General features: G+C 52.3%; 3 protein-coding genes across 3 annotated transcripts in view; 1 reads left to right on the top strand and 2 right to left on the bottom strand.

Annotated features, from left to right (window-relative positions):
* The window catches only part of TMIGD2 (transmembrane and immunoglobulin domain containing 2), a 22,077-nt gene extending 13,960 nt beyond the window's left edge, over positions 1-8,117 (bottom strand). The window contains exons 1-2 of the mRNA XM_006896444.1: positions 7,949-8,117; positions 3,712-4,071 (exon numbers count right to left, since the gene is read on the bottom strand). Of these exons, the coding sequence (XP_006896506.1) occupies positions 3,712-4,071; positions 7,949-8,117 (529 nt within the window). The remainder of the gene's footprint in view (positions 1-3,711; positions 4,072-7,948) is intronic.
* On the top strand, positions 7,949-20,729 carry FSD1 (fibronectin type III and SPRY domain containing 1). The gene is made up of 13 exons (XM_006896393.1): positions 7,949-8,130; positions 9,127-9,222; positions 9,517-9,648; positions 11,571-11,672; positions 13,738-13,760; positions 13,937-14,058; positions 14,997-15,206; positions 17,285-17,383; positions 18,096-18,255; positions 18,587-18,666; positions 20,086-20,337; positions 20,442-20,530; positions 20,619-20,729. Exons 1-13 carry the CDS (start codon positions 8,116-8,118, stop codon positions 20,727-20,729), a joined length of 1,491 nt encoding a protein of 496 aa, XP_006896455.1. The 5' UTR covers positions 7,949-8,115.
* Positions 20,730-21,143: 414 nt separating this feature from the next.
* The window catches only part of STAP2 (signal transducing adaptor family member 2), a 17,309-nt gene continuing 10,665 nt past the window's right edge, over positions 21,144-27,787 (bottom strand). Inside the window, exons 4-13 of the mRNA XM_006896443.1 lie at positions 26,068-26,124; positions 25,486-25,586; positions 24,736-24,870; positions 24,133-24,202; positions 23,929-24,031; positions 23,723-23,797; positions 22,131-22,301; positions 21,949-22,038; positions 21,799-21,876; positions 21,144-21,208 (exon numbers count right to left, since the gene is read on the bottom strand). Coding sequence (XP_006896505.1) covers positions 21,144-21,208; positions 21,799-21,876; positions 21,949-22,038; positions 22,131-22,301; positions 23,723-23,797; positions 23,929-24,031; positions 24,133-24,202; positions 24,736-24,870; positions 25,486-25,586; positions 26,068-26,124 — 945 coding nt within the window. The remainder of the gene's footprint in view (positions 21,209-21,798; positions 21,877-21,948; positions 22,039-22,130; positions 22,302-23,722; positions 23,798-23,928; positions 24,032-24,132; positions 24,203-24,735; positions 24,871-25,485; positions 25,587-26,067; positions 26,125-27,787) is intronic.

Here is a 27,787-nt window from a genome sequence, read left to right as displayed (position 1 = left end):
CCTGGAGAGGATTAAACTGGGCTTCTCCTTGGAGGCAAGGATTCTGAGGCTTTGTCTGACATACTTTGAGCATGTGTCAAGGAGGGACCGGTCCTTGGAGAGGGACATCATGCTTGGGAGGTTGGAGGGACAGCGCAGGAAGGGAAGACCCTCTATGAGGTGGATTGATTCAGTGACTGGGGTAATCAGGATGGGTGTGTTGGAGACGGTGCGATTGGCACAGGACAGAGCAGAGTTTAGGGCTGTTGTACATAGGGTCACTATGAGTCATAAACGACTCAATGGCAAATAACAACGTAACAGCAACAGCAATCATAATAAAGAAGGGGGGAAAGAAAAGCAAAGATACCTAAAAATAGTTGATCCCGGGTCGGAGTCAGGGGGATTATATATCAATGAAGAAATTTATCTTTTCCTTTTCAAAGAGAGGAGCAAACTGGGGGGAGGAAGGTAAAGAAAAAAGTGCAACCATGAATGAATGAAAATCCAAAGTATCTGTAAATGTTCATTAAAATTAATAAAATAAAATTTCCAATTAAAAAAAAAATAGTTGATCCAAAGGCCTAATGGGTCATGTGAATCTCAATCTCAATGACTTGAGACCAGAAGACGTAGATGGTGCCCGGCCACCACTGCTAACCTCTCTCAGCAGAAGGTCAAACAGAGTGGGAGGAAAGAGATGTGGAAGAAGATTCAAAACCAAAGTAACAGCAGGCTTAGTGGTCTAACAGACACTAGTGGGGTCTCTGAGATTTGACTCTTCATCGTCCTTCAGGCCTGAAATAAAATTCAGCCTTGTGGCTCAGTTTTCAGCCCAACAATAGACAGGCCTATACGAACTTTGAGAAATGATGAGAGTTCTAGAAAAGCTTCTGGTCTTTTGTTCATAGGGTCACTATGAGTCATGCTCGACTCGATGGCAATCAATAACAACATAAGGTGACTACTTACACAGGGAGGTACCTCACTCTTTAGAACAATCAACCAGACAGGAACATAAGAGCAGCATTTGCCCAGGGAGAAAAATCAGAAAATAAGAACCTGATAGGGCAGAAGGATGAAGGGACATGCAAATCACTGGGAGGAAGTAGGAGGAATGCAGTTATGCCATGAATATAGCAATCTTCTAAATTAAAATGAATTATGAATGGATGGAAAGCCAACTTGCTCTGTAAACTTTCACTCAAATCACAATTTAAAAAAAAGTGATAACATCATAAATGATACAGCATATGCAATCCTATGACAGCAGTAGTGACATTCATTTGTGAATAGATATACAGGTAAATAGTGACAAGCAGCTGTGCCGCTGCAAACCCAAAGGCGTGTGGTTCAAATCCACCAGCTGCTCTGCAGGAGAAGGATGGGTAACCTCTTCCTGTGCAATTAACAGCCTCTGAAAATCCACTGGAGGATGAGCTATGGGTCAGTTCTGACTCTACGATACACAACAACATACAAGTAAACAACAACAAGTAAATGTTGTTGTTATGTGCCGTGGAGATATTTTGGATTTTCATTTTCATTTTCATTCATTCATGGTTGCACTTTTTTCTTTACCTTCCTCCCCCCAGTTCGCTCCTCTCTTTGAAAAGGAAAAGATAAATTTCTTCATTGATATACATACAATCCCCCTGACCCCGACCCCGGATCAACTATTTTTAGGTATCTTTGCTTTTCTCCCCCCCCCCTTTATTGCTGTTGTTGTTACATTGTTATTTGCCATCGAGTTGCTCGCAATTCAAAGCAACCCTGTGTACAACAGCCCTAAACTCTGCTCTGTCCTGTGCCAATCGCACCGTCTCCAACACACCCATCCTGATTACCCCAGTCACTGAATCAATCCACCTCATAGAGGGTCTTCCCTTCCTGCGCTGTCCCTCCACCCTCCCAAGCATGATGTCCCTCTCCAAGGACCAGTCCTTCCTTGACACATGCTCAAAGTATGTCAAAGTATGTATTCTTGCCTCCAAGGAGAAGCCCAATTTAACCCTCTCCAGGATGAACCTGTTTGTTTCCTTAGCAGTCCATGGTACATTCAAATACTCTTCTCCAGCACCACAGCTCAAAGCTATCAGTTCTCCTTCTATCCTCCTTAGTCATTGTCCAACTCTCTGATGCATAACAAGTGATTGTAAAGACCATGACTTGTATCAGACACACCTTAGTCTCCAGAGAGACACCATTGCTCTTCAGTATTTTGGAGAGGTCCCTAACAGCAGACTTTCCCAATACGTCTTTTAAATATGTAAGCTAAATAGGTTAGGGAGGCCATACGGGAGTACACCTGGGCACACCTATAGTCGTAGGGGTTGGTATTCCTATGTAAATGCTGGATGTATAGTCACACAGATCAGAGAAGAGACACAGACTACATGAGCTTCAGGACAGAAGCAGTGGACGTGAAGTCTAGGGACCGTAGCCCCAGGGAAAACGAGGCTAGATGGGACAACCGGCTGTGTTCTACATCTTTGCCTGGTGAGTGGCCCTTAAAAGCATCTAAGGACCACCTGCTGGTATCTTTCCACCTGGAACAAAGGAGAACAAAGCAAAACCAAGACCCAAGGGAGCAATTAGGCCATAGAACTGCTGGTCCATGTGAACCACGCCTCCTCTCACCTGAGACCAAAAGAAGAAGGTGGTGCCTGCCACCACTCTCCACTGCCCTGCCCAAGACCACAGCCAACGGGCCCAGTCAGAACAGGTGATAAATGTATGACAAAAGTCAAAGTGGGTATAGTACCCAACAGACTTGACCATCTGGTCTGAGAGAGACTAAAAAAAGCCTAGAGACCATCTCCGGGAGACACGTGGCTCCTTTGAAACTGCAGATACTCCCACGTCCGCCCTCAGCCAAATGACAGGATGTAAAAACAAACTGCAATACCTTGAAGCCTGTGTGTCTCAGAACAGTCAACCACAAAATACCAAAAGGGCAACATTCACCCCAAGTTAGAGATGAGAAGAGAGGGAGAAGCAGGGAAACCGGACTAATGGAAATGGGAAACCCAGGGAGGAAAGGGGAAGAGTGCTGGCACAGTGCAGGAAGTGTAACCGATGTCACAGAACAATTTGTGTGTGAGCTATTGATTGCAAAAACTTATCTCTTACATAAACTCTTAGCCAAAGAACAAAGAAAAAACTTAAAAGAAAAAGAATCTGGGCCGATTTCTTCTCTCCCATGTGGGAGACCCAGGTTGATTGCTGGTGAATGCATCTCAAGCTCAGCCACCATCTGTCTGTCAGAAGAGGCTGGCGTGTTGCTGAACAGCAAAATAGCATCCACACTGAGACAGACTAGGAAGAAAGGCCTGGTGATCGACACTGGAAAAACAACCCATAGCTACCCTGCAGGTCACAACCGAGTAACCCAGCCCTGGCTGACTGAGCTACTGCCATCAACAACAATTCTAGTCTCACGTTTCCAGAGCAGCACCTGCGGGGGTTCAAATGGTTCACTGCAGCGAAAGGCTGATGGTTTAAATCTGCCAAGCGGCACTGCAGAAGAAAGCTCTGGCAATCTGCGTCTATAAAGAAGACAGCTCTCGGTCACAGCGACGGAGAACAGAGAAAGGCATGGAGGACTCTTCAGAGCAGTTCTCCTCTGTGCACGCGGGGTTGCCGTGAATCAGAAGAGACCAGAGCACACAGCAGCTCGCTTCCAGAGACCCATCCCAGCCACCGCACCTGCCCAGCCCGTTTGCCTCGTACCTGCCTCCACCAGCAGCTGCGTGCCGTTGCCCTTGCCCTGCACCAGGTCCGGAATCTCCACAGCCGCACAGCACACGTAGATCCCGCTGTCGTTGATGCTCACCGGGCCCAGGCTCAGCGTGAGGGTCCCTGGTGCCCGCCAGGACAGCTGCCCCTGGGGCCCACAATTCTTCTGGTTCAGTCGGCCATGGGTGATGAGAGCATGGCACAGATCCTTACCATTCTTGTTCCACACGAAGCGGAGCCGTTCCCAGCCCTGGTCATGTGCCATGTGGCAGGTCAGGGTGGCCTGGCTGCCCTGCTCCAACGGAAGCGAGGCAGGTGCCTGTATCACACTCAGTCGTGTGGTTCCTAGTAGGGCTGGGGGATGGGAGAGGTGGGCAAGGACTTACTCAGGGGGCTGTGCGTATATATGTGCGTGTGTACACATGCATGTGTGTGTAGTGTGTGTGTGTGTGTGTGTGTGTTAGCCTAAAGGGATGAGGCATTCAGGATTTGCCACCTTGCTGGCTATAGGATCTTGGGAGGATCCCTTCTTTTGAGACTCAGTAGTCACATCTGTGAAATGGGTCTAACTTTCTCAACTCCATGAAGGTTCCGAGATAAGCTCTCTGATAGGTATAGCTCTCAGTCACACAGACAACAGAGAAGGGATAGAGGTTAGTGATGAGGGGAGGGGGCATTACCTGTTGAGGAGGTGACGTTTGAGAATGGGTCTGAATGACAAGAAGAAACCAGCCATGGGCAGACCAGTGGGAAGAACATTCCAGACAGCGCAAACAGCCTGTGCAAAGGCCCTGAGGCAGGTCTGTGACTGGTGTGTCGGTGGAACATCAAGGAGGCTCTTGTGGCTGGAACAGAGTAATCAGGATGGACAAAGAGAGTAGGAAAGAGCTGGGAGCCAAGTGGGTGTCTGTGGGAGGGCATGGCAGGCAGAGGAAACACCCCGTGTGGAGGCAGGTCTGTGCCTGAGAGCAGGAAGAACAGTGGGGAGCCTGTGAGTGGGGAGCAGAGTGAGCAAGGAGAGAGAAGATGGGATGAGAGGAGTCAGCAGGGAGTGGTGTACCAAGACCTGTAGGCAGATGATGGGGGACAGACCGAGGCAGTGCGTGAGCAGAGGGGTAAGGACTGAGTTTCAAATGAAACAGGCCAAGAAAGCAAGGAGGAAAGGCAAGCCCACCTCAGTGCAGACGGACCACCGCGACTGAATAGAGTTTGAAGGTCACCCCTCAAAGAACCACAAGTCAATTTGAATGGGAAGAGAAAGAAGGAAGGAGGTCAGGGAGCTCCCTGCAAAGCGGAACCCCAGACCCGGTGAGGGGGCCGGCGGAACCAAGTGACAGGGTTAGAAACCAACATTACTGTGGGCCAGGATGTAGGCTGTCAGACCCCCAGGAGGGGTCCAGTCCTGTGTCTAGTCCCTGGCCTGTGAGTAAGGCCCAAAGGACAGATTCAGAGAAGAGTTTCAGGCAGAGGGATCATCTGGTACAAAGGCCTGGAAGTCAGAAGTCGGATTCACAGAGAAAGACAAGTAGTTGGTGTGAGGAAAGGGAGAGGGCAGCTGAGGCTGGGGAGGTGCGTACGGTGGGCGGGTCACCCAGACTGCAGTGGAGGGCCTAACCCCCCATGCACAAGGGCACTTTCTGAAATCTTCCAATCCCACAAGACCCAGTGTATCAGAAAGAGGCAGGTCTGCGTGACAGCAAAGAATCAAAGAGGTTTAGGGGGATGTGGAGGGGGAGAGACAGAGAATTGGAGTGATGGAGAGAGGGGAGGGGGCAAGGGAAAAGGAGCCACAGTACTTACCCCAGAAATGGATGAGGAGAACCAGCACTGTGCTCAGGGGCCCAATCCCCAGCCCCTTAAGGCCCCCCCAATTCCAGTCAGAGGCTAGTCATGCCCTCCCCCCAACTCATTCGACAGACTTCCTGCCACAGCGCCCGCCCCCACGGCAGAGGCCAATGTCTCAGGGCTGGGGACAGACATCTGGTGGCCAGGCTCTTTGGGTTCTGCTTCCTGCTACCTCGTGCCTCAGTTTCCCCAAAGTGCCTTTTTTTACTGAGGAGTGGGGAGATAGAGGTCTCGCATTGCACAAAATCTTTGCGGACCACCTGTAAACACTGCTGGGCTGGGGGCACACTGAAAAGACAGGTGGCATGGGGTGGGTTGGGACTGAATAGCAGTGTCCAAAGGCAAGGTTTCCCCATTGTACCCCCACATGCCTTCCTTTGTGTCTCAGGGGAATAAATTTCTGCTGGTGGTTTTGGGTCCCACCACAAGTATCGGGGCCCCTGTACATGACTCAGGGAAAACCCAGCGGTCCAGTTGAGAGGGATGTACAGGCTCTGGGGTTCCTCTCAGCCCTTCACGCTTCCCTCCCCAGCCGGAAGTAACCCCTGGGACCCTGGGAGCGGTGGTGATAGACCAATGGCCTTAATGTCTCACCCCCAAACCACAGCATGACCTCCTTTCTTACCCAGAAATGAGATGCCTCCAGCCTTCAAAGAACCTTTCCCACCAGCCACAGGGAGGCACCTTCACAGAAGCATACTGCCCACCCCACCCCCAACCTCCCAGCCCCCTCCAATTTCCCACCACAGCCCCAACTTCCCAGCCCCCTCCAGCTCTTCCTCTTCTCTCCCCTTTTGAAGCCCCCTCCACCTCCCCTTCCTCACCCTCAGCTGAGCGTGGATACTAAGCCAGGCTCAGCCAATGAGGTGCACGTGAGTCTCCTCAGCAGCCTCAGCTGTGAAATGGGTCTCCCTTGCCTTGCTCTGTGGCAGGCTCTAGGATGCACTCAGCTCTCCTTCGCAGAGTTATCTCCTCACGTGTGCCAGGCCCCTCCAGCTCCTCTCCTCTGCCTCATCTTTTCCTTCCCTTACACACAACCTCCAAAGTCTCAACTCCTCCATCTGGTTTCCCGATCTGAGGGTGTCACTCCTGCTCACACACTCTCTACGTGAAAGACAGAGCCCGACACAGGCATTCCTGGTCTTGTGAATTCTGAGCTGTTGTGGAAGTTCTGGAGGAGGAGGTACTGGAGCCTGGGGCTTTGAGGGATGGCCAGGAGTTCGGTCATTGGAGGTGGAAGAGCAGCTTTGACAAAGCCCTTGGTCTCTTCCTTCCTTCCTTCCTTCCTTTCGTTTTTAATTTTTTATTGAAATTTTAACGACAGTTTACCAAGAACTTGGATTTCCATTCATTCATTGTTGCACATTTTTCTTCCTACCCCTCCAGTTTGCTTTTCTCTTTTTAAAAAGCATTCCAGTGTTGCACAATTTCCTCCTTCTCCCCCCAGTCCACTTTGTTATGCACCTCTTGTTCTGGACTGTTGTCATGAAAATAATACCTAATCATATATTCCTTTTAAACAGGTCTTTCCCTTATCTGTTTCAATGCAGTGTACATTATTGATCCCCTCTTTTCTTAGTTTTCCCCCAACCCCTTTATCAGTCCTTTTTTATAACAGTAGCCCTATGCAGTATTTGTCCCTTTGTGACTGAGATATTCCACTCAGCATAATGTCCTCCAGGGTCATTCATTTTGTATATTATTTTATGAATTCCTTGTTTTTTTAGTGCTGCATAGTATTCCATTGTGTGAATATACCACAGCTTCTCTATCCATTCATTAATTGATGGACACTTGGGTTGTTCACATCTCTTTGCTATTGTGAACAACGCAGCAATCAACATAGATGTTCATATATCTGCTTGGGTGGCAGTTCTGGTTTCTTTAAGGTATATTCCCAGTAGTAGAATTGCTGGGTCTAATGATACTGCCTTCCATAGTGATTGCACCATTTTACATTCCCTCCAACAGTACATAAGGGTTCTAATTTGTCCACAACCTCGCCAGCATCTCTTGTTTGCTGCTCTGTTGAACTTTTCTACTGTTACTGGAATAAGATGATATTTCATAGTTGTTTTAGCCCTTGGTTTTTCCGCAATGCAAAGAGTGTGAGTGGTGAGGGTCAGATCTAAGAGAACCTAGAATGCCAGTGTGAGTGGACGCAAGAAGTTGGGGGAGAGGGGTGTGCAACTGGGGCTACTGAGACACCAGTTGAGCTAGGGTTGGTCCCCATGGAGCCCAGCAGGCCAGGAATAGAAGCCTGACATCCTGCCTCCCAGCCTGGGCCTCTCTGTCATCCTCACAAATGTCGCCTGGTGTGCTCCAGGATCTGGGACTCCCAGCTCCCTGCGAAACTACATTTCCCAGGCTGCCACGGCAGGCGCGCCTGCGCACTGCGCCCAGTGATGGAGCGCTGACGGGGGGCGCGGCGGCGGCGGAGAGGACTCGGCGGCCCATTGGCTCCCGGCAGCGGCAAAAGCAGCTCCAAGACCAAAAGAGCGAGCGGGGCCCGCGGGCCGGGCCAGGCCGGGCCAGGGCGTCCCGGGTGCAGCCATGGAGGACCAGAGGGTAGGACCCAGGCGGGGCGGGGCGGGGCTTGCGGGGGGGTGGGCCGGGGAGGGGACCAGGTGATGCCGCAGCGCCCCCCCCCCAGCAGCTCTGCGGCTGAGGCCCCACCCCCGCCCAGCCCCACCCAGACTAGACCCCCTCCAAATCCGGCATGCAGACCCCTTCAAGACCCCTTTATCATCTTGGCTTGGATCCAGGTGCACCTTCTCCATGCCTCCACTCTGCCTAGCATCCAGGTCCCTGCCCAGGACACCATCCCCCACACCTTTCATCCGGCCGCAGACTAGGTGTCCCTGGAGGACATCTCTCCAATTTAGCATGGGTGACCCTACGTCCCCAGAAAAGGGATTGAGAGCCAGAGGCCCACTCAACATGTGCCCAGAGGGCCACATCATCAAGACTTCTGCTTTCGCCCAGGCTAGCCACGCCACCCCCTCTTACCTGGGCTCTTTAACCCTGGCAACTGCTGTCCCCAAGGCTACCCCTCCACCCTCACCTCCTTTTGCTCTACTAATCCTTCCCAAGGAAAACCCCACTTTCAAGCTAGCCCATCCCCCTGGCCTTTTGCCCAGGCTAGCCTAGTCCACCTTCCCTAGGGTCTGTTCTAGCACACCTGTCCCTTCTCCAGGTTAGCCCATTTTTCTGCTGGTCCCATTTCCCCCTAGACTTTTCTTCTCCCAGGCTAGCCCTCTCCAGAGCCTGCCCCATCTTTAGGATAGTGGTAACCGGCTAGAGGCATAGAGGTCGGGCAAACCTGGATCAGATTCCAGTTTGTGGGTTCTGCCCTTCCCTGAGAGGTTCCCTCTGAGCTCCACTTTCTCCTTCTGTAAAAGGAGTATGTTCCTGGTACCTATTTGCTAGGCAAGTCGTCTTCTAGAGCTAGAGCACCGTAGCCCCCACTTGGGGCCTTGGAAGGCAGAACTGGGAAGGGGCTCCTTGGTGGGAGATCCGGCCAGGCTGAGGGACTCACAGACTGTGTATTTGGGACGGGAACAGGAGGCCCTGCGGAAGATCATCACCACGCTGGCTGTGAAAAATGAAGAGATCCAGAACTTCATTTACTCTCTCAAGCAGATGCTGCTGAATGTGGAGGTGAGGGAGACTCCACCCCCAAGGGAGACCACGCCCCAGGAGGGGGGTAGGCCACGCCCCAGGTGGTAGACCAAGGCTGTAGGCCACGCCCCAGGGAGGTAGGCCACGCCCAGGGATGTAGTCCAAGGCTGTAGGCCATGCCCAGTGATGCAGGTCACGCCCCAGGGATGTAGGCCACGCCCCTGAAGGGCTGGAGCCGCCGGCAGTGAGTCTGTGTGGGTCCAGCCTCAGTCTTCCTATCTGCACAAGGAGTTTGTCCCTCCCGGCCATTCTGCCCCTAGTGTCCTCTCCCAGGCCAACTCAGTCAAGGTGCAGGAGGACCTGGAGGCAGAGTTCCAGTCCCTCTTCGCCCCGCTGGAGGAGCTGAAGGAGAGTATGCTGATGAAGATCAAACAGGACCGAGCCAGCCGCACCTATGAACTGCAGGTGGGGACAGAGGGCGGGCTCCTTTGAGACCCCCAAACCTGCCCCTCCTTCCCTGGCCTCAGAGGTGCTCCTAAGTCTTCCCCACACCCCATCCTTACTTGCTGGACTAGTGTTGGCTCCCCCTCTCTCTTAATGACTCAGGGCTGCTGTCATAGAAACACCATCAGTGGGTGGCGTGAACCAACAGAACTCTATCTTGTCGTTCAGGAGGCTGTAGATTACATCTCATAGAGACCCGAGTTCGAAGCCTCGTCCTGTCCTGCGCAGACTCACAGTCACTGCTGATTAAGCCCATTTTTGTAGCCACTGTGTTAGTTCCTCTCCTGGAAGCTCTGCCCGTTACTTGCTGACCCTCTGCCTTTACCAGCACGGTGTCCTGCTCCAGGAACTGGCCCCTCCTGATAACACGTCCGAAGGATGTGCGATGCTGCCTCACCATCCTTGCCTTTGAGGAATATTCTGGACGTACTTCCCCCAAGACAGATGTGTTCGTTCTTCTGACAGCCCATATTGCTGTTGTTAGGGGTCTTTGAGCTGAGTGTGACTCACAGCAGCCCTGTGGACAACAGACCTGAACCCTGTCCTGTCCTGTCCTGTCCTGTGCCATCCTCGTCGCTGACACACTCGAGCCCATTGCTGCAGTCACTGTGTCAGTCTGTCTGGTTGAGGGTCTTCCTCTCTTGCCCATCTTTCCACCTCTCTGAGCATGGTGTCTCTCCAAGCCTCTCTGAGCAACATGCCCAAAGTGTGAGAGATACACGTTTGGCATCTATGCCTCCAATGATAGTATATCCCTTTTTTTTTTCTCCACCAACACCATGATTGAGTCGCTGGAGTCTTCTCCAGGTTGTTGGCTCTTCGGAAGGAACTCTCCTCTGCTTGTAGAGTGGCCTCTGTCTTCTCCCATCTCTGCTTATTTATCTTAATCTACTCTTTTATTTTAAAAAAATCTTTTTTTAATCTACTCTTTTCATATCTCAAGGGAGATTGACTCAAAACACGCCTCCCACTAACATTGTCTCATTAGCCTAACAAGGCTTTTATTCCCAAATGAGATTAAACCACAAGTATCATATGATTTTTGACACGTAATTCTGGGGGAGTCAATCCAATTCATAACATTGGCCTGGCCCAGCCATTCCAACTTCCCCCTGGACCCTCACTTAACACCCTCTCATCCTTCCCTTCTGCCCCATTTGGCTGGGTCTTTTCCTGCCCTTCCACAGTGCCACGCACAGGGCTCCCTGGGTCTGATGGTATCACTTCTGCCCTGATGCCTCCCAGGTTCCCCTGGGCCTCAGACTCCAACCTGAGCACCCTTGGGTTGTATCCACGTGTCGGAGACAACATCCTCAAACCTCTGAATCCCATCCCCCCCCCCAGAGCCTGTGAAATAGTGTGCTGAGGTGTGGCCAGGTCTATGTGCATTTTTAAGAACATGGTCTCCACGGTGGCTGATGGTTGGACAAGAGAGAGCATGATGAAGTCGAGGGCTGGAGGCGCTAGCCTCTCCCTCCTTCCTGGAGTTCAAGGACTGAGTGCAGTGTACCAGAGTGAGGCAGGGGGAGGGGTAGTGAGGCAAAAGGGCTCAGAGCACCTGGGAACGAGACCCATGGGGTGTATTGCTACAGCTGCCGGAAGCTCTGAGCATCTTTAAGCTGTTTCTCTGCTTCTCAAGCTCCCTTCCCTTCCTCTAAGACCCCTTCAAGTCATTCCAGTCCAGCGCCTCATGCTGGATCCAGCCCTTGGACCCCACTGTCCACTCCAGTTGGCAATGTCCCAGGAGGTAGCTGGTCCACTTTTTGACCATCAACCTGCTAGAAGAGTGTTACCATATCCCGAAGGTGATGGGGGTCGAGAGAGAATGCAGTGGGGTGGGGTATCTGGCACTGTGCTGATTGGTGGCACTGTGTCACCCACAGAACCAGCTGGCCGCCTGCACGCGGGCCCTGGAGAGCTCCGAGGAGCTGCTGGAGACAGCCAACCAGACCCTGCAAGCCACAGACAGCGCGGACTTTCCCCAGGTGGGCTCTGCACACGTCATACTGGGAGGCATAAGATACAGGACCCCATGGAAACATGAATTTCAGATAAACAAGGCGTGTTTTAAAGTCTAAACATGGTCAGTGCAAGATTTAATATGAGGATGCCCCAGATATGGAACCCTCGTGGCGTAGTGCATACGTGCTGGGCTGATAACCCAGAGGTCAGCAGTTTGAATCCACCAGGCCCTTTGAGGTAGAAAGATGCGTCATCTCCTCCCTTAAAGTGAGGAGGGTTGCTGTGAGTTAGAATCAACTCAATGGCAGTGAGGTGGTTTTATGTCCCAAATACTTGACAAGCGGTTTATCTAAAAGTGGTTCTCATAAGTGGTTTACAAAAGAAGTGGCTTATCTCACCAAAATGAAAAAATTAAAATTTCACAGCAAATATTTTTAATTAGTTTTATATTACACTGATTTATTTACAAAGTTTGACCTTCCCATTTCCTTCATCCATCAAATTGTGCAGTCTTATGATTAATACTCGACATCCCCCCATCCTCACCTTTCTATTTCCACTGTCACCCGCACCTTGGATCCTCATACTCATTCTACAATAGTGGTTTTATACAGTATTTGTCCTTATTGGACTGAATTAGTTCACGCAGCATAAAGCTCTCCAGCCAAGTTAGGTAGTAATTTACAAAATCCTTGCTCCTGCGTGTGGTGTAGTATTCCATTATATGAATGTACCATAACTTCTCAATCCATTCGTTTGTGTTTGGACATCTGGGCTGTTTCCATGTTCTTGTGACAGTGTATAATGCTGCTATGAACCTTGGTGTACAAGTTTCTGCTTGAGCCTCAGTTCTCATTCGCAGCAAATATTTTTTTTATATTTTTTTTATTTTATTGTTTTTGTGTAAGTGTACCGTCAAATCCGATCTGACTAGTACAGGAGGAGATTGTCCCTCCTTCCTCAGCAGAGCATCTGGTGGATTCAAACTGTGCGCCTCTGGGATTGTAGTTGCAGCTCCTTACCACTAGGCCACCAGAGCTCCCCGACAGCAAATATTTTTAAGGCTGAATATATCCTATGCAATGGTTGAGGCCAGTGTATCTCAAATACTATGTGGGAGATAGTTCCACGATAAAATTACTCATTATTTATCTAAAATTCAACTGAACAAGAAGTCATTTTTAGTGTGAGCATAGCCCATGCACGATTTAGTTATATATATGTCCCAAATATGGCATGAGACACATTTTCACTAAAAAAAAAGTTACTTATTAAGTTGTTATGTTGTTGTTAGGTGCCGTCGAGTCGCTTGCGACTTATTAAGTAAAATTCAAATTTCACAATAAATAATTTTTAATACCAGTATATCCTATGCAGCGTTTCTGTTGTTGTTGTTGTTGTTGATTGCCTTTGAGTCAAGCACAACTCGGAGCGACCCTATGAACAAAAAGCCTGAAGCCCCTCTAGAATTATCAACATTTATCAAAGTTCATAGAGTTTCCGGAGGCATGTTGTTTAGGGAGTGGATGCCTCTCCTGCTTCCAAATAAGTGCACCCAAACATTGTATAGGACGTACTCAGGCTAAAAAATAAATAAATAAATAAATACCTATTTCTTGCTTCTCTGAATTTCTAATACAACCCATTTATAGTGTAAGTGTATTCCGTTTAATCCCATACAATATTAAGTATCTCCCAAAGGTTGCATGGACTATAAACCATTTAAAAAAAATCCATTGTTGTCAAATTCTGACTCACAACAGCCCTCCATCAGTTTATAAGTCTGTAAAGCATTCTCTCAATTTACTGTTTATCTGACATGCATGCTTAAGTGGGTGCCCTGTGTTTTTAACTAGTAGACCTGACTGCTGTGGGTAGTGGCCACAGACCAAGAAGTGGGGCTGGGGCCCAGCCTTTGCCCTCCTTCTCTCTGGACATAGCACAGGGGGAAGAGGGATAGGGGTTCCTGCCCTGGCGATGGGAGACTTTGCCAGGCACTTCCATCCAGGGCCTCAGTCTTCCCGTCTCTCTAGTGGCCTTCTGATTGGGTGCAGACATGTCTGAGTTTCCCTCTGTCCCTTTCTCCAGGCTGCCAAGCAAATCAAAGACGGGTAAGATGCTGGGGTCGGGCCCCACCCCAGTCCCCTACCCCTGGTGTGAAGGTGGGGACACCCAGGTGAAGGTCCCTCCACCAGGACTAAGGGCGGGGTCCATGCACACCTGTGACACCCCTTCCGGAGCCCACTGAGATGCCTTCCAGCGGACTCCCTCACCTCCCGCCCCACAGTGTGACCATGGCCCCTGCATTCCGGCTGTCACTGAAAGCCAAGGTCAGCGACAACATGAGTCACCTCATGGTGGACTTTGCACAGGAACGGCGGATGCTACAGTCACTCAAATTCCTGCCTGGTGAGAGGGGAGCTCTCTGGAGGGCTGGGGTTTCAGGGAAACTCGGGGGACCACGGGAGGCCCTGAGAACCAGCTAATTCTCACCCTATGTGGCGGAGGGAGGATCTGCCCAAAGGATGGGGGTCTTAGAAGACCAAGCCCCTGCAGTGTGCTGGTAAACCCCGCCCATGGGTGGAGCCTGAGACCCCACCCGTGCTGTCATCTGAGACGCCCCATCGCCCCATAGTGGAGTGGAGCCTTCCAAGGCCCAGCCATGAAGTGAAGGCTGAGGAGGGACTTGATAAGGCTGCTCTTCTGGGGGGAGTCAAGGAAGGCCCTAAAACAGGGGTGTAACTACAAGAACATAGCATCCCTAATTGGTAGAGAATTTTGGAACAGATTTGCCAGTAAATCCCAGAAAGGCTCATCTCCATGGTTGATAGAATGTGGAGAAAATGCCGCCCCCTCCTTGCCCACGGCCCCACTCTTCCCCCCTTGTTTTTGAATCAAATACCCTTGTGATTGAAACTTGAGGAAGCCTCACCCCTAGATCCCTGAGTCCCAGGAAACCAAAGGGGTCCCAGTATCTCACAGAGGCCCTACCCCCGAGGGTCTGAAAGAGGCCCCTCCCAGTAATACAACACCATCTCCAGAACCCTGAAGGTGTCCTCAGAGTCAGAGGGAGGCCCACCCCCATGTGAGAACCTCGTGAAGGTTCTGCCCCCATCTGCAGAACGTGGAAGAGGTATTCCCCTAAGTCCGAACTCCAAGGAGGCCCCACCCACCCCCCATGTCAGAACCCCGAGGGGGTTCTGCCTGCATCTTCAGAACCTGGAGGAGTCTCCCCAAGTCAGAACCCTAAGGGGACCCTCCCCTTTCACAGAACCCTTAGTGGACCATTCCCCATCCCAGAACCCACCCCAACCCCAGCGTCCTGACATATCCCCTGCCCTGGGCAGTGCCCAGCGCCCCTGTGATCGACCTGGCCGAGTCCCTGGTGGCGGACAACTGCGTGACCCTGGCATGGCGCATGCCAGACGAGGACAGCAAGATCGACCACTACGTACTGGAGTACCGGCGGACCAACTTCGAGGGCCCGCCCCGCCTCAAGGAGGACCAGCCCTGGATGGTGATCGAGGGCATCCGGCAGACGGAGTACACCCTGACTGGTGAGGCGCCCCGCTCACCCTGTGTGCCCACTCCCAGCCCCAGTCCCCATCAGCCTTGGGGGGCCTGGATAAGGCTCCTAGAAGCTTGGAGGATAAGGGACTGTGAGCGCAACGTATCTGGGCTGGTCTTAACATGTCCACTTGCTGTACAGAGGTAGCTCGTGGTCGCTGTGAAGCCAAACACTGTGACACTGAGGAGTCAAACGTGAGAATGTTTACTCGTGGTGGACAGTGTTGCATGGAGCTCCCCGATTAAAACAAGCCTGGAAGCAGGAGTGGCATCCACTTCCATAATAGCTTGCCTTTGGAAACCCTATGAATCTGGAGAGAGGACGAAAGTTATACAGGTGTCCAGGACTTTTGTTCATAAGGTCGCTCTGAGTCGCCTAAGACGTGACAGCACTTAACAACAACAACAACAATAATAATATTATAAAGTGTTAACTATGTGCTAAGCATATTGTCCACATACAATATTTACCATATATGTGAGACCAAAGCTTTGGTTGTGCAACAGTTAAGTGCTTGGCTACCATCTAGGAAGCTAATGGTTTGGATCCATCCGTTGAATCCACGGGAGAAAGACCTGGTGATCTGAGCCCACGATGACCAGCTAGGAAAACCTGTGGGCCAGCTCTCCTCTCCCTTGGGCTCAGTCAGAGTCAGAATCAGCTCCCCTGTACCTCACAGCGGTAATCCTCATACCCATCATTTTACAGAGGAGAAAACTGAGGCACAGGGCAAAAAGCCCCTTTGTTTCCTCTTATCTCCACTCTCCAGTATTCAGTCATATGTGCATTTATTGAGCACCTGCAGGTGGTCCAAATGGCACTAAGCCACTGGGTCACAATCCGGAAGGTTGGCAGTTCAAGCCCACCCGAGGCACCTTGGAAGAACTATCTGTCACTCTACTTCTGACAAACCAGCCACAGAGAACCCTGTGCAGTGTGGTCTATTCTGACACATACGGGGTCCCAGGAGTCCTGCTGGGCTTCACTACAGCTGCATGGGCTTTGGTTTATGGGTTACCAGGAGCTGTTTATGCAGTACAGCAAAAAGCCCCAAACCCACTACTGTCCAGTTCCCTCTGACTCCTGACTGCCTTCCAGGGCAGAGAAGAACTGTCTGTCATACGCTTCCAGGGTCTAATCTTCATGGAAGAACACTGCCACATCTTTCTCCTACAGAGCAGCTGGTAGATTCGAACCATTGACCTTGAGCTTAGCAGTAAGATATGTTACAAAACTCCTGACCTTTTTGTTAGCAACTTGACAAGTCAGGCCAGCAGGGCTCCTGCTAGGGTGCTGCTGTGCTGGTGGGCATTCTTTGGGGTCCAGGAATTCTCTTGACACTTAAATCCGAAAGCCTTGGAATCCACCTGACTGGTGGAAGAGCAGGTTGGATGGAGTGCAAAGTTGGGGGTCCCCATTGGCTTTAAAAAGTCCTTCCGAGTTGGGAGAAACCCACTGGGGAGGGGAAGCTAACTGACGAGATAATACCACCGTTCACCAGCTTGCTCTGGGGCTGTAATCAGCGGCCTCCAGAGCTGTAATTAGCATTCATGGTTAATAAAGAGCATGCTAATTGCAGGCAAGAAAAGCCATCCTGCAGCCAGAAAGACTGAGAAGCTATGGTTTGTCTACTTGTTTACCCTTTGCATGGGAATCAAAGCAAACACACCCATTTTCGCAGGTCCTCCTCCGGGTCCTCCCACCTGCCTTTGTTGTTGTTGTAACTTTTAATTCTGAAATAATTATAGATAACAGGAAATTACAAATAAGTAGGACTTTTACCCAGCTTCACCCAGGGGTGTATAGTGTTTGTAGGAATCCGTGTATGGTGTCAATGTGGAAAGTGCTTGATTACAAACCAAAGGCTTGGAGGGTTTTAAATCTACCTGTAGGTACTGTGGAAGAAAGGCCTGGCTCTCTATTTCTGAAAACTCAGCCATTGCAAACCCTAAGGTGCACCATTCTGTCTAACACACAGGAGGTTGCTGTGAGTCAGAATCCCAGTGGTAGGTGACTTGATGGGGCTCAATATACACACAGTATTCAGGTTCTCCCCTCTCCTCCCAGGTCTCAAGTTCGACATGAGATATATGAACTTCCGTGTGAAGGCCTGTAACAAAGCTGTTGCAGGCGAGTTCTCCGAGCCGGTGACCCTGGAGACACCAGGTGACTGGCTCCCACCCCTCTCTTGCTGACTCCTCAGCTCCTTCCTCCCAGGAGCCTGGGAGTCCTGGGTAATGAGAACCCCCTAGTCAGCCCTCTGTGGCCCTTGCTGCATTGGCTGCTAGGAAGCTCAGGCATTAATCGGAGGGCAGCTTCCTCAACCTGAATGTTTGGTGCATTCCCTGCTTTTGTTTTTGATGTTGAGGTTGTGCTGTTATACCTGGGTGACATTTATATTCTCTCTCTTACACATTTCAAAAAGTAGTTCTCTGGAGTTGAAAGTAGGATGTTATAACAATAGTAAAGACAGATTCAATAAGTTTCAGTGAACACTTTGCATGCACTGCTAGAAGCGAGTCCAGCCGCAACCTAACCTAATCCCTTCATGCTTTAGTCTAGCCCCTTTGTGGGGATTAATCCTCAGTGGAGACTCAGGGTAGAACACTTGGCTTGAAAATACTTCCAGACCCAGGGATCGTTAGGCATCAAGCCCGCAGCCTTCAGCATGTGGTTTTGTGTTCTGCCCCCACACCTTCCCTTGTTTCTAGTGTCTTTCTGCTTGTTTGTCTCTCTATGAGATTTGGTCTGTCTGTCGCTCAGTCGCTGTCTGTGTCTCTTCCTGTCCCTGTCTTGGTCTGTCTTGGTCACTGTCGGACTCTCTCTGTGTCTCTGGATTTCCCCCATCTCTGTGACTCCCGTGTTTGCCTGGCCCCAGCGTTCATGTTCCGCCTGGATGCATCCACATCCCACCAGAACCTGCGGGTGGATGAGCTCTCTGTGGAGTGGGACGCCATGGGCGGGAAGGTGCAGGATATCAAGGCTCGCGAGAAAGATGGCAAGGGGCGGACGGCATCTCCTGTCAACTCCCCAGCCAGGTAGCCTGTCCCCCACCCTCTCTGTGTCTGGTGGAGAAGATCAAGCTGGGCACAGACACACTCAGCCCAGAGTGTGCAGGGCTGGGGTGGAGGGAGCCCAGTGAGTGAATGAGGGGACACTTTGCATTGGGTTTTGACAGTTGAATAGGAGTTTTCTAAATGACAGAGGGCATAGGTGTTCATGCTGACATGAGGGATCTAATGTATATAAACAAAGTTAAATATTTTTAGGGATTGTCCAAAAATCCACAGTTGCTAGGTTGGGCCAGGACAGCCTTCCTGGGGCTGAGGTGAGATATGAGCTGGGATCCCCTCATCTCTGCACCTACAGGGGTACACCATCACCCAAGAGGATGCCTTCAGGTCGTGGGGGACGAGACCGCTTCACAGCTGAGTCCTACACGGTATTGGGTAAGGAGCAGGGGCGGGGAAGATGAGGGAGGAGTGCTGAGTAAGGGGTAAAGGGAACCCCTCTGACTGGAGAAACTGAAGGGGCCATCCACAAAGCTGCTGTTGCTGTGTTTCTGAGGCAGTGGGAAGTTTGAAGGTGAGAGGTCACTGGGGAGCCAGAGCACTTGGAGTTAAGGACAGAGGCTTAGGCTTGACTGGAGATCTCTTGAGTCTATGGAGGAGCTGGGATTTGGGGAGCAGCTGGAAAGCACTGTTGCCTGTGGAGAAGCTGACACCAATCTGAAGCTTGGGGAAGTGGCTTAGTATTTGGGATGAGCTGGCGAGTCACTGGTGTTGAAGGAGAAGCTGAGAGAATGGTTAGAACTGACAGGGGGGTCATACCACAGGAGTGACTGGGTGAGCGCAAAGCTGGTGTCAGGGGAGGAGCTGGGGCTTAAGGGAGTCACCACTGTCCAGAAAGAGCTGGGCAAAGGCTGAGGCAGAGAGAAGTGGGGGTGGGAAGCGGCATATCTGGTGGGAGGCAGCCGGGGATGGGAGGGGATTGCTGGGACCTGGGAATAAAGCAAGACCTGAGAGGAAGAGAAGGCTCTGTGGAGGAGTGGGGAATCGGAAGAAGAAGCAGAGGACAAGGACGGTGTCTACCAAGTGGCTGAGCCTAGAGAGGGAAGTAGCTCAGCCTTAGCCAAGTTGAGACAGTGTGATCAGGGTAGTGGCGGAGACGAGGAAGGGGCGAGACTTGAGTTTTAGGTGGAGCCGGGTGGGCTATAGTATGGAAGGAACATCAGGAAGAGCTGGGCTGGAGAGCAGCTGAGACAGCTGGCGTCCGGGCGTGTGATTTAGGGATCATCTAAAACAAGAGAGGCCCAGGACGCTGAGCAGAGCTCAAAGCCAAGGCAAGGCCCAGGGTAGCTGGGGAGAGTAACAGGCCTGAGGAGAAGCTGGCTGCCAGGAAGGGCTGAGACAGTGGAGTGTAAGTGGTTGGGGAGCGGGAGACAGAGGAGCATCTAGTCTCCATCAGAAATCAGCATCCAGGTCCAATCTGGATTCAGAGAGGGAGAGGAAGGGGCCACCGCCATCTGGGGAGTATCCAGACTCAAATACAATCCGTGGGAATATGAAATCAACCAGGGCCACGAGTCTGGGAATTAATTGTCTGTTCTCTGGGAAGGACTGAGGGCATATGAGTTTTGTAGAGAATTTGGAAGGAGCACCTGAGATTTAGAGAGTATTAAGCTCATTGAGTACCCACCTAGCTGCAGTTGAGGTGGGGTTTAAGCCAGGGATACCTGGCAGGAATAGCTGGGGCTGGAGGGGTGTCTGGAGGGGGCAGCTGGGGTCTGGGGAATAGCTGGGTGGCTGCCCTTTGGTGGAAGGCCCCTCTGCAGTTCTACCAGCCCCTGTCCACACGCCGCTCCACAGGGGACACGCTGATCGATGGCGGGGAGCACTACTGGGAGGTGCGTTATGAGCCTGACAGCAAGGCCTTCGGTGTGGGCGTCGCCTACCGCAGCCTGGGCCGCTTCGAGCAGCTGGGCAAGACGGCCGCCTCCTGGTGCCTGCACGTAAACAACTGGCTGCAGGTCACGTTCACGGCCAAGCACGCCAACAAGGCCAAGGCGCTGGACGCCCCCGTGCCCGACTGCCTGGGCGTGCACTGCGACTTTCACCAAGGTGACTCTGACCGCCCGGTCCCCTCCCGTCCCCTCTGCCTTTCTCTTCGCCCTGACCCACCCCACTGCTGACCGGTCCCCCTTCTGCTCTTCCCTGTGCCCCAGGCCTCCTGTCCTTCTACAACGCCCGCACCAAACAGCTGCTACACACCTTCAAGGCCAAGTTTACTCAGCCCGTGCTGCCTGCCTTCACGGTGAGCCCGACTCCTCTGCTCGTGGACCAGAAGGGGTGGTGCCAAAGGGCTCCACCTCTCAGCTGCCCTCCGTGTCTCTCTCTCCCAGGTGTGGTGTGGCAGCTTCCACGTGTCTACCGGCCTGCAGGTGCCCAGCTCCGTGCGCTGTCTGCAGAAGCGGGGCAGCGCCACCAGCAGCTCCAACACGAGCCTCACCTAGGCCCTGCCCGCCCTGCCGGGCTGTCTTTGGGGATCCCAGCCTGCTCGGCTGGGCGCCCTCCTCACTTGCTGCTTGGAGCCTTAACTCCTGATTTGGGGGGTACACCAGGGAGCAGGCACCTCACCTTGCTTCCGAATAAATGTCAAACACTGGCCAGGCTGTGGGACTGGTTATTTGGAGCTCAGTGGTGCTTAACTGGCCCTCTACTTTCTTGCCTGTGAAAATGGGCTCTTTTTCTGCAGGGTCAGAGTTTGTTAAGCTGAGGATCTTCAGGAGGAAGTAGCCATCACAGTGATCCCCAAAACCAAGCCAAAGACAGGAGCTCTGGGGTCACAGGCTTTAATCCTGGGTACAGAGAATCAGCTGAGGTGCTGTACCCGAGATTGACCAGCTGGTCTCTCCAAGTGTCCAACCTCAGTGCTCCAGCGCCCGCCTCTTCTGCAGTTTCTCTTCCAGCTCTGCGGTCACACTGGCCAGCCCTGGGGAGCAGGCACCCGAGTTTCAGCGAGGGCAGCACCCTCATCTGTCTCTCCCCCCACCCCCCATGACCACTCAGAACTGGCTACAGAATTTACAGAGCCCAATGCAAACAGAAACAGTGGCCCCTTGTTGAATAAGTGTTTGTTGGTTTTGCAGCCAGCTCTGGTTCGTGTGTGTGTAGAGCAAGTCTCCATAGGGTTTTGGGAAGCAGGTTGCCAGGCCTGTCTTCTGAGGTACCCTGGGTGGGTTCAGACTGCTAACCTTTTGGTTAGCTGTGGAACGATTAACCATTACAACATCCAGATCCACCACTGCCAAGTTGATTCTGACTCCTGATGGCTTTTCAGCAGGTTTCCACAGCTCTAAATCTTAATGGGAGCTGCTGGCCTCATCCTTTTTTCCTTCAGAGTAGCTGGTGGATTTGAACTACCGACCTTTATGCTAGCAGCCCAACACTTAACCAGGGCTCCTCTGTGCCAAATGAGGACATCAGAGATTTCAAAATGACATTAAGCCAAGAGCAAAGTTGTAGAAGTGGGGGGCCCTGAGCGACAGAAGGGGTCCCCCGCCCACGCTGCTGTTCCCTTACCTGCTTTGGGGAGGAAAGGCTGAGCTGTGCTGGCCGCCAGCTTCTTGGTCAGCAGGCAGCTGCTGAGGGCCTTGTGTTCTGCAGAGCAAAGAGCTGATGAGGGCTGAGGCTGCCCTCCAGGGCTGAGGGAGGGCTGGGCAGGCCCCTTACCTGGTCTGGGCATAATGGGTGGCTTGGGGACCTTTGCTTGCACTTTTGGTGGCTTGGGCTTCAGGGCGACATGCCGCCTCAGGGAAGTCACTGTGTGAATAGATGTGTGGACCATCACACTTGACCTTGACCTGCTGTCACTGCCCGCAGCGCCTCATCTCTGTCCCCCTCACCACACCCACCTTCATCGTTCACATAGCAGGCAGCTGGGGAGTCGTCGATGGGGACCACATAGTTCTCGTCCTGGTTGGACGGTGGGGGCAGCGGGGGTAGGGGAGGCAGCTTGACCTGAGTGGACACAGGTCTGGATGCAGGAGGTGGCTGCTTGGGGGCGCCTGCAGGGGGCGCAGGGCCTGGTTGGGAAAGACAATTAACTCAGGTTTGAGGAAAATTCGTGGTTTGAGGAGGCTGGGGATGGGGGGGAACCTATAGCTGACCCTCCAGTGGGTTTTCAGAGGCAGTCACATGGGAGGAGATGGCCCTTCCTTCTCCCGCAAGGCAGCCAGTGGATTTGAACCGTGTGCCGTTCATCTGCGGAACTGAAGGTGTGCGTGCACACACGTCTGCACATCCTATTTTACGGTCTGTGCAGCTGAGTTGCATAAAATAAGCGTCAATTTGGATAAATAAGATATATAAGTTAGCTGTGGCTTTGCTAACTTCGCTACCATCCGTGTGTGTGTGTGTGTGTGTGTGTGTGTGTGTGTGTGTGTGTCTACATCAAGGCCTGAAAGTGCATGCTGGGGGGTTGTCTGCATGGGCGTGCTACCCATGACCATTCCAATAGAATCCAACCTGACTCAGACCCTCATGTGTGTCAGGGCAGAACTGTCTTACAGGGGCTTCTCCATGGCTGATGCGTCTCAAGACAGACTGTCAGGCCTGTCTTCTGGGGTAGTACCTCTGGTTGGACTTGAACCTCAAACCTTTTAGTCAGAAGCCAAGCTAGGGGCTCTGGTGGCATTATCTGTTGAACTGCTAATCTAAAGGCCAGCAGTTCTAATCCACCAGCAGCTCCAAAGGAGAGAGATGGACAGCCTGCTGCTGTAAAGACTTACAGCCTTGGGAACCAGTGGAGGTGTGCTCTGAGTTAGACGTCACTGGTGTATTTTTTTTTTTTTTAATTTATGTGTGGGCTACAGGATGTGAACACATGGATCACAGATACTGTTGTGGACATAGTTACTCAGCTGTACATGGGACTGTGGTATATAAACTTCTGGTTATGTAAGAAGGCCTGGTGCACGTATATGCATGTGCACACGTGTACGCACATGGCCATCATGCCTACAGAATGCCTGCCTAGCCAGAGAGACCACCCCACCCACCCATGGCCCTCAGTTTCTCTACACGATGTAACCAGACTGAATCTCCCTTTCCCAAGACACGCCCACTTCCCCTTCCCATCTCTGGACCTTCACTTCTCCAAGTGCACCCTCTGTCCCCCAGAAACCCTTTTAAAACTTCAGCAAATGTCCCCTCTTCCAGGAAGCCTCCCTGGGTTGTGTCCTACTCTTCTATCCAACTCTAGCCACCATCACCCCAGTCCTGGGGTTGACTGCACACGACCTGGAGACCTGCTGTCCAGCTTTGCCACCACCCTTGATCTGAGAGCCCCCTAGGGACAGTTTCTGGATAATTTTTGGAGTGTCCCATCTCTGCATTCGAGGTCTGGTACACGACGTGCGCACATGACGGCTAAGGGTATTATAGCTAGACCTGAGTCCTGGCCCTTCCCTCCATCTGTCCCAAGGGCTTGAGAAGCAGCTGTCACCTGGAACTGTGGCCACGGGGGCGGAGGGCGCCACCCACACATTCTCCCCGTTCTCTTTATCTGCCTCCACGAAGCCTGGAAGAGAGAGGGCGGCCTGGAGGGGGCGAGGTGGAGAGGGGTCCCCTGTGGGGGCAGCCTTGTCAGGGCGCGGGGAGGGCGCGGGACTGGCGACGCGGAAGACCCGTGCTCCCCAAGGCCACACCCACCTAGCACCTTCTCGTAGTCCTCGTCCAGCAGGAAGGGCACCAGCGCCTTGTTAGTGTGTGACACGAAATAGTTGACCACAGCGTCCAGTGAGGGGCAAGAGAACTGGGGGTGGGGGTGGGGCGTGGTCAGGCAGTGGTGATGGGTAGGGGAGGCCTCGCCAGGCCGCTTATCCACCGGAGTCCCCGGCTTTGCCCACCACTCACCGGGTCCTCCACGTCGATCACATACTTGGATCCCTCCTGCTTCACCTTGTAGTGCCGGACAACAGGGGAGCTGCAGGCCGAGAAGGGGCCAGAAGGGGCTTCGACTTCCAGGCTAACCCCCAGCAGGTCCCAGGCAAGCATCTCGACCCCGCCCCCAGGAGGACAAGCTCCATCCAGGGTCTCCGAGGAGGGCTGCCCCGGCCCCACCCCCTGGAAGGCCAGCAGCGACTGACCCCGGCCATCCAAGGCCCCGCCCACGTCCTCACCACGCCCATAAAAGGCCCGCCCTCCTGACCCGCCCCATATCCAGGTGCTCCCCAGGAAGAGGCAGCCCCAGGCTTACTCCCTACTAAGTGGCTCCAGCCAGACTTCACGCCCATGGAGGGCCCTGGACAGTGGTCCGCGTATAGGGCAGATCCGTCCACTACATTTGAGCCTGGCCCCCAATTCAATGGGTGGCTCTGCCCACTCGCAGGGCCTGATCTCATACCAGCCCTGACCCCGCCCATAGCCCCCCCTTTCGGAGTCGCCCCGCCCCTCGCTGACCACGTCCCCATGGTTGACCCCGCCCCACACCCTCGCTCCGTGGCCCCACATGCGCACCCGTTGAGGACCTGGCGGGTGGTGACCGACACGCCGCCCGGGTCGCCCCCGCTGGGCCGCAGCAGCAGGTTCCCGCACTCGGGGTAGCGCTCCAGGAGCAGCTGCGCCTCCAGCCGGCTCACCTTCAGGAAGCACCTGCGGCAGGTAGGGCACGCCCTCAGGGCAGGCCCCGCCCACCTCCCCACCTGCCCTGGGCCCGGGCCGAGGCCACGCCCTCTGAGGACTCTTCTGGCTCCCAAGTACAGGTCCTGACCCTGTAGACCTAACCCCACTCCTGGAATTACAGCCCTGCCCCGCCCCTAAGCACCTTGACACGCCCTTGACACGCCCCTGAAATCCTGCCCCACCTCCTGTCCAGGTTCCGCCCTTCTACTCCTAGCTCCTCCCTCCCCGAGTCTAGCCACTCCCCCAGTCTTTTAGCCCCGCCTTCCAATGCCTTGTTTACACCCCTGATAATTCATTCTCACTCTCCTGGTACATGAATTCTGCCCCGCCCCCACCCAGCGCCCCTGGGAAACCAGGCTCCACCTCCTGGCATCCTGACCCTGTCCCAAGACCCAGTCTCACCCCAAATTACTCAGGCCTGACCCCATAGATTCCTTTTCTCCTTAGTTTGAGACCTAACTCCCTCCAGCCAGCCAGGATGCTGTCTCGTCTTCAACCTTACACGGCACTCTTCTCCATGCCCACTTCACACCCACACTCCACCACCACCCCCGACCCCTCAGACCATGGTGGGGGCCCACTCACGCAGGCGTCTCGAGCGCACGGCGAGCCTCCTCCTTGTCCCGGGCCTCGGCCATCATGTACAAGTGTCCAGGAAGCAGAGTCAGGTTGGAGGGGACACAGAGCTGTGAGGAGATAGGATTACAGGACCATGGCCAGCCAGCAGAGAACAGGAGTCTGTGCCCATTTCACAGAGGGGTAAACTGAGACCAGAGGATGGAGCCATGCTGGGAAATCAGATCTGAGAGCTCCAAGGTCGCCTGAGACCTCGGGTGCAGAGAGGGCTTTCAGAAGATTTAGGGGGACTCGTAAAAACAGACAAAAAATAACTTCTGAAGTGGGGAGAAGGGACAAAGGCAAACTGGACTCTAGGGTCTAAACTCAGCGACCTGCAGGGACGGATGACGCCAAGAACAGTGAGGAGAAAGAAACCAGGACTGCCTAACTAAATGCAGGGCAGCTAAGTGTTGCCGCTGCACCTGGCCTGGTCTGCAGGCCACCTCTTTGAGATTCACTTGTATTACTCTAGAGGGTTGATTGGGGAATGAAGGGTGGAGATTAAAGCAGAGTGTAAGAAGTGTTGTGAAGGACACGTCAACCACTCACCTCCACCACAGTCAGGATGAAGCCTTTCCACATCTCCCTGGACTCCAGGCTGTCCACCTGAATGGGGGAGAGAAAGGACAGACCATCTCCGTGAGCCTCTGTCTACTCTGTGAACTGAGGGGAGGAATAATCGTCCCTGTTCCATAGGGTTGTTCAAGTTGAACGTTAACACCTTGAGCTGTGGTGTTGGAGAAGAGTGCTGAATATCCCGTGGACTACCTGAAGAACCAACAGACAGGTCTTGGAGAAAGTGCAGCCAGAGGGCTCCTTAGAGTCAAGGCAAAGCCTCATCTCTCATCTCTAATACTTTAGGCATGTTGTTAGAAGATCCTATTCCTTGGACAGGGACACCATACTTGGGAAGATGGAAAGTTGGTGAAGGAGAGGAAGACCTCCAATGAGATGAATTGACCCAGTGATTGCAGCAGTGGGTGAGGATGCCACAGGATAGGACAGGGTTCAGATCTGTTGTTCACAGGGTCTCTGTAAGTCATAGTCGACTCGGTGTCACCTAACAATAGCAGGTGAGTTTAAGGTAGAAGGTCATTCAGGGTGACCTTCTAAACCACAGATACGCACCCTATCCTGCTTATCCTTACCATCTCTGATGTGCTCAGCCAACTGCTACAATCACTGCCGACTCATCCTGTGAAAGGTCTTCACTTTCTCTTACCCCCCACTGCCCTCAGCACATCTTTCTGACAATGTGCCCAACGTCTATGACATGAAGTCTCCCATCCTTGCTTCTCAGTCATTAGTAAGTGTAAACTATTTTTTTTTTCATTTCAGGCACAACTTTCTTTATTTTGTGTTTTGTTTTGTTTTGAAATCTGTAAAAGAAACAGGGTCCTAGAAGCTGCAGTAATCTAAGCGGCAGCAAATTTCTGCGTTTGTCCTTTGTTTTGTTTTTATACGTTTAAATTATCACATTGCTGGACACACCTCATTTCCATGTATTGTATTATTTTTTTTAAATCACAAATAATTTCTTCTTCCATTAGAGTTGATACAGTTTTAAATAGCAACAAAGTACACAGTGGTGGAAAATTGGCATAGAACCTACAAGTACTTCAGTCACAATAAGGCTGTCCATGCTTCATCTGTTCAAACCTTGATGTCGTTTTTTACTGACCAACTTGAGGAGGGGGAAAAATAAGCAAAACTATTCTGATCTTGCTCTCTAGGACCCTCGTTTCCAACATGACGAAGAAAAGGAGAAACAATGGTCGTGCCAAAAAGGGCCGCGGCCACATGCAGCCTATTGGCTGTACGAACTGCGCCCAGTGCGTGCCCAAAGGCAAGGCAATTAAGAAGTTCGTAATCCGAAATATAGTAGAGGCATCTGCTGTCAGGGACATTTCCGAAGTGAGTGTTTTCGATGCCTATGTGCTTCCAAAGCTCTATGTGAAACTGCACTACTGTGTGAGTTGTGCCATTCACAGCAAGGTGGTGAGGAACCGTTCTCATGAAGCCCGAAAGGACCGGACACCTCCACCTAGATTTAGACCTGCAGGTGCTGCCCCACGACCACCACCAAAGCCCATGTAAGGATCTGATTCCTTAAAACGCTGAAGAAAAAACTGGTCTGAAAATAAAATGGAAACTACACTTTAAAAAAAAACTATTCTGAAGGAAAATTAGAAATTGTTAAGAAAGAAATGGAACGCATAAATATTGACATATTAGGCATTGGAGAGATGAGATGGACTGGCATGGGGCA

Source organism: Elephantulus edwardii, unplaced genomic scaffold, assembly GCF_000299155.1.
Source record: "Elephantulus edwardii isolate Elephantulus edwardi_28Jun2011 unplaced genomic scaffold, EleEdw1.0 scaffold00185, whole genome shotgun sequence".
Classification (NCBI taxonomy): domain Eukaryota; kingdom Metazoa; phylum Chordata; class Mammalia; order Macroscelidea; family Macroscelididae; genus Elephantulus; species Elephantulus edwardii.
The sequence above is the reverse complement of the archived record's forward strand: the minus strand, read 5'-3'. Positions and strand labels throughout refer to the sequence as shown.

Coding starts and splice junctions, on each gene's coding strand:
- FSD1 (XM_006896393.1), top strand. Junction 18,256..18,586: donor CCTGTCAACTCCCCAGCCAG/GTAGCCTGTCCC, acceptor CTGCACCTACAG/GGGTACACCATCACCCAAGA. Junction 20,338..20,441: donor GCACTGCGACTTTCACCAAG/GTGACTCTGACC, acceptor CCTGTGCCCCAG/GCCTCCTGTCCTTCTACAAC.